This window comes from Solanum tuberosum, unplaced genomic scaffold, assembly GCF_000226075.1.
Source record: "Solanum tuberosum cultivar DM 1-3 516 R44 unplaced genomic scaffold, SolTub_3.0 scf00355, whole genome shotgun sequence".
NCBI classification, from domain to species: Eukaryota; Viridiplantae; Streptophyta; class Magnoliopsida; order Solanales; family Solanaceae; genus Solanum; species Solanum tuberosum.
In genome coordinates this window covers 90,982-97,140 of record NW_006239277.1, presented here as the reverse complement: position 1 = coordinate 97,140, position 6,159 = coordinate 90,982, and the positions used below count along the sequence as shown (strand labels likewise).

Here is a 6,159-nt window from a genome sequence, read left to right as displayed (position 1 = left end):
CGGGTTGACAAGAGGTGGTTCGTGAGAGATGGAACCGGTCGGTCCACGAAAAGCGCGAAAATTTTATATATTTGACCGTTCGACTAAAAATATTTATGTTTGTCGATTGTTAGCTAATATGTATATGTTTTATGTGTTGATTATTTTATTTGTCGATTTTTATTTTGTGGATGACTATTTATGTTTTAAAAAATATTTTCTTTGTTTCCTTTTTAACTTTTGCTCGTATTAAATTGTTTAACTCGAATTATGGGAATAATTTTTTGAATTTCCATATAAATGAGCATAATAGAAATTTTAGTTATAATTTGATAGAAAATAAGTTAGTAGAGGTAAAATATGTCATGAAAAAAGATGTTGGTACAGATGATATTCTCATAAAGATTTGTAAGATGGTATTTGGATTGACTTAAAAGTTGGTCAAACCTACTTTTAAGTCAATTCTTTATCCGTAGAAGTTTGGCAAATATAAAAATAACTTAAAATAGGTCAAAAATGACTTAAAATAAATTAGAAAGTGTTTGACAAGTTAAAAATAATCTAAAATAAGTTAAAAACCAAAAGTAGGTCTCTTCCTACTTTTTATTTTTTGACTTAAAAGTCATTTTAGTTTCACTTTTTATTTTTGATTTAAAAGCTAGTATTTTTTTAAGTCAATCCAAACGGGTTCTAAATGTCTTGAAGAGATTGGAGTAGCTTTGCTTATTAAATTATTTAATTACACTAAGAAATATTGTAGAGAAATAAATTAGTATAAAAATAGTGAAGGTGAGGTGAAATTAGATGGGATTGTGGTATCTAAATTGACTTTTATGCTAGTTATTCTATGCGGATATAATGGTAGATTAAAATGTTAGTGTTACACATATATATACCAAAATGTAAAATATGAGTCTTAATAGAACAATTATAAAACCAATAATGTTATGTGAGAATAAATGATAGGTTGTTAAAATTCAACACATAAGCAAGATGAGTGCCGTAGATGCTAAGATGGATGTGTGTTATGTTATTTCTTCGTTTTAAAATAAGTGTTTAATTTTGGGCACTTTAGAAATTTATGGTAAAAATTACTATATGTTTTTTTTCAATTATATACTTACAAGTTATACTCAATCTACTTAAAAGTGTTCAAATTTTCAAAAGACATTTATTAAATAAAGATAATTTAATAAACTACGTACACACTATATTATTTATTTTTTAATGATCATAATTTTTACTAAAGTAACGTAACGGAATTGTACAAAATTTAAAATGATGACATATGTCAAAAGATTTAAGAAGCACACATGGAAGATAAAAGTCAGATAAATGTTTCTTTGAATTATGAAAAATCCAAATTCATACACTTACATTAAATATTTCTTTGAATTAAAAATGCTTCTTTTAGAGACAATGATTAACTAATATAAGATTCATTATTGTGTATTTGTTAGGCAAATCCACAAGTAAACCACTTCATTAAGCCATTAACAACTCCAAGCCTGGACCAACTCATACTAACCAGTACTTGTACCTTTTCATATTACTCCTATTAAACATACTGGTACTCAATATTTACATCAAATAAATGTATTTATCACTTAAATTAATAATTAATTATCATAAAGTACAATATGATTTGATATAAACATCTGAGAACAGGTTGATTATTTTTTTCCAATTACTGGTCCCTTCTTTACTAGCAATTGAAACATTTTCTTACACTAATACAAATTCCTCGGGATTTTATAAGTATTCTATGATCAATTAAAAACATTAACAGGGTAGGTTCAACAAAACTAATGCCTTTAAACTTTTTAAATTAATTTTGTGTTTTGCAACTAAACCATTTCATCAGCTCCACTTAATAGGAAATAAACCTATTTATACTCAATTAGCCTAAACTCTTTTCTCATCAACAAAACATTCTGCTAATTAATTCTTAATTTGCTTCATCTCATCAATCATCATAGCAACAAGAAAAAAAAAATGGTCAAGTTTACTCAATTTTGGTCTAAAACCTTCAAAGCCACTTTTTGCATTTTGCTATTAGCCCTCTCATTTGACTATGCTAATTCAGCAAGAATTCTTGACGAAGTGAGTTCAGATGAACCCGTTGTGGCTCCCGTGGTGGTTGCCCCAGTATCCTCATTGCCAAGTGGCCACTTTCCAGCCACAGTCACCACTCCTGATTCGAACGTAGCACCTATAGATGATGATTCTCCTGAGCCAGCCCCTACTGTTCCAATCGCTCCTTCAGCTGATTTACCAGCTGAACCTGAGCCTGATGTAGCTCCTGCTGCTCCAGTGGCAACAAACACTGGAGCAGCAGCCCCTGCTGCTCCAGTAGCAACAGACACTGGAGCAGCAGCACCTATAGCCCCTGCTGCTCCAGTGGCAGCAGACACTGGAGCAACAGCACCTGTTACCAATGTGGCACCAGGAGCTACAACAGCATCTGGTGCCACAGTGGCTTTGGACCACTCTAAATTTTCATTCTTCATGCATGACATCCTTGGTGGTACACACCCTTCGGGGAGAGTAGTCACAGGGATCGTAGCTAGCACTGACGTTAACAACTTACCTTTCACCAAGGCTAACAACAACGTCTTCCCATTAGACGGTGGAGTTCCCCTCAACAACATCAACGACATTGTCAACAACAACAACTACCCTTTCCTAGCAGGCCTAAACGGACAACAACAGCCCAACACGGTCCTACAAAACACAGGCAACAACGACATTGTCAATACCGGTGATAACCAACCATTTGTCACAGCAGGGCAACTTCCTAGTGGTATTACCCTTCAACAACTCATGTTTGGGTCCATAACTGTTGTGGACAACGAAATATCAGAAGGACATGAATTGGGATCATCAATTCTTGGTAGAGCACAGGGGTTTTACCTAACAAGCTCGTCCGATGGGACGAGCCATACACTAGCATTAACAACTCTGTTCCATGGTGAACATGGACATGAAGTTGATGACACTATTAGCTTTTTTGGAATCCATAGGACCGCGACGCCAATTTCACACATTGCAATCATTGGAGGTACTGGAAAATATGAAAATGCAAAAGGATATGCAACAATTGAGACTATGCCTCATGCTGATCAACATACAACTGATGGTCTTGAAACAATTACGCACTTCACTGTGTACATTACCCCTTAAAAACTAAGTGTTTTTCATTTAATTTTCACTATGTTTGGTTTTCTGTTTTTGTGATTCTTCAATTGATGTACTTTATTGTAATGGCATGGTTAAACATTCTGATTAATGTTATTATATATGAGTGATATTTTCTTCTTTCAGAAATTAAACTCTCGAGAAGCGAAATATAATGAATATTTTGAAATAAAAAGAGTATAATACTATGTATAGTGATCATAATTTTATAAATTAAGGGACATGTCAAGAGAGAGATATTGTGGAATTGGTATAGATTATACGTGCAGTCAATGGCGGACTCAGAATTTTCGTTCAGAGTGTTCTAAAATAAAAGTATAAACGTGTAAATAAGCCATTAGAAATTGAAACCTTGAATTCTTTTGGGTTTAAAACCAAACTTTTAACACATTTTTTAAAGTAAACAAAAAACTACAAAAAAATAGAACTGAAAATTAAAAAAAAAAAACTAAAAAAAACTGAAACTGAAAAAGAAAAAAAAAAGTGTTCGATACAGTGATGTACAGCTTAATTTCAAGGATACTTGTCATTGCGCCATCAGTTTCTCTTTGTTATTGATGGGGTTCAAAATATATATATCTACAGAAATACAAAAAATTTATCTTATATATAGCATGTAATTTTTTTCCGAGGGGGTTCGAGTGAACCCCTGGATACCACGTGGGTCCGCCCCTGCGTGCAGTTGACTTGAATCTCATTAAAGCTGGAGACCGAGATATTCGCGCCTCAGCCTGAATATTTATTTTTTTATTTGTCACTTTATTTTTCAACTGTAATTTCTATAATTTGTGGTATATTCACCGACAAAAAGTTAATATTGTATGTTCACCAACTAGAATCACACTTTTAGTTTCCAAGTTTTTGGACTTATAGTCCATAATCGAAAGAATTTCAAATTGGGCACCACTAGCCCTAGGAAACTAACTAAAATTTGACAATTAGTTGAGTTGTGACAACAAACTAAAACACTATTTACAAAAAAAAGAAGTTAGTATGTGATAAGTAATCACATATTTCCAAACAACATCATGCATGAACAAGTTTAGAAAAAATGACTTAATGAATTCGGTTATATTTGATCAATCAGACACACGTCTTTGATAATAAGACACACGCGTCGAAATTTGAGTGGTTTATAAAATGTGAGTAGATAATTTAGTACAATAGTAGAATGACACGTATAAAGGTATTGTTCATTTTTTGGGTTATTGATGATGATTGATCTAAATGGCATTATTGGACCCACTTATCACATGGTGGGGTAGATAATATTCACATATACAAAATCTACTTTAATCTCCTCTCCACCATTTATTATTTCTCTCTCACATGGGTCTCCTTACCCACTCTACTTCAATATTTTCACACAATTATAAAGTCTAATTTTTATTTATTTTTTCACTCACTCACTATATGTCTAAGATAAATGAAAGAGGAAGAATCGACGAAACGAATATTCTGTAATATTTTACAATATTGATATAGGTATAGCTTGTGTTGGTGATCATTAAAAGAATTGACGAGATGAGTATTTTCTAATATTTTGTAATATTGATCTAGGTATAGCTTGTGTTGGTGATCATTAAGAGTAGATACAGTAAGTTTATATCATGAGTAACGATCATTCATTTGCTTCATATATCCACATGGTAAATTAAAATATCTATGGTCCACTCATTATTTGTTTTGTGATCGATGCGTGTGTGTATATATAGTATTCAAAGAACTTTGTGCTATTTACTGATATTTATAGCACTATCATATCAATCAAAAATATATTCTTCTTTGTTTTTATTTTTTTCGAATTCTCATTTACTCAGTACTATTCAGTATTAGTTTTGAGATTTCAACTAATAAAGTGGAGTTCGTTTTTGTTTTTTTGATATCTCATTTATTCAATATTCTATATTTGCTTTGGGAGTCCAACTAACGTGACAGATTTGAAAATTTTAACTTTGTGATTTCATCGCTCAGATTTTGACCACTAAACTCATCATAGCTTAGCTTGTATGAGTTTTGAGTTCACGGTTCAATATATCCAACAATTTCAATGTTTAGAGTAAAAATTACAGATTCAAATGAACCCATATTTATACTACTACTGCTATAGATCTACTCCTTGTTATCTCATGTATTCAGATTAGCAAACCAGAAATAATAAAAGATGAAAAGAAAAACACAAAGAACTATCCGAGTCCACAGAACCCATTGTGTGTCCTTAAGAAATTTAATCCCCTCAAGTACCCGAGGTTGCAGATTAATTCCTCCCAAGATAAAACGGATTAACCATTAAAGAAGTAGCGGTACCTCAAACTTCGATAATTTCAACGAACTCAAAATGACAGCAACGAATCACCCACACAGACACGATCGATCGATTTTGTTTTGTAAGAAATGTATGCAAAAGAAGGGAAGAATTCGATGCAGAAAAATGAGAGAAAACCTCTCTATTTATAGCCAACAAAGGGTAAAGGTCACAACCCTTTGGAAAGAAGACAACCTTTCAGAAAGGTCACAACACTTTGGTAAAGGCATAACCTTTCAAACGGTCACAATCCTTTAGAAAGGACACAACCTTTCATAAAAGTTCACAACCCTTCGGCATAGTCACAACTCTTTTAGGAGAGTCACAACCCTTCATTTCCTGTTCACACCTTTAAAACCCAACAATCCCCCACATGAATAGGGAATGGCTATTGTTAAAACATATGCATGAAAAATTGTGTGATTCGTAATTAAGGATTGATTGCCTCTGAATAAATGGGTTTCCCTTTGAACTTTCCATATTGAACATATATCGGATATACTTGGTCAATCGGTAGATTTGATATCTTTGAACCGTCGAGCTTTGGTGTATACCTAGACAACATAAGTCACACAATCAACCCTTGAACTGTTTTTGGTTCTCATTGTTTTGTTAGTTTCAGCCATGAACACGTCTCGGTTCATAAGTGCGTAGAGAACTGGCCTTACCAGATTCTC

At 32.8% G+C, this 6,159-nt stretch overlaps 1 protein-coding gene across 1 annotated transcript; it reads left to right on the top strand.

The window, feature by feature from the left end:
- The first annotated feature begins 1,916 nt into the window (after positions 1-1,916).
- Positions 1,917-3,346, top strand: LOC102592742 (dirigent protein 24-like). Its single transcript, XM_006361373.2, has one exon. It carries the CDS (start codon positions 1,975-1,977, stop codon positions 3,160-3,162), a length of 1,188 nt encoding a protein of 395 aa, XP_006361435.1. The 5' UTR covers positions 1,917-1,974; the 3' UTR covers positions 3,163-3,346.
- The last annotated feature ends 2,813 nt before the right edge of the window (positions 3,347-6,159 follow it).

Excerpts from the sequence above, each read along its gene's own strand:
- LOC102592742 (XM_006361373.2), top strand. The coding sequence starts at position 1,975 with ATGGTCAAGTTTACTCAATTTTGGTCTAAAACCTTCAAAGCCACTTTT.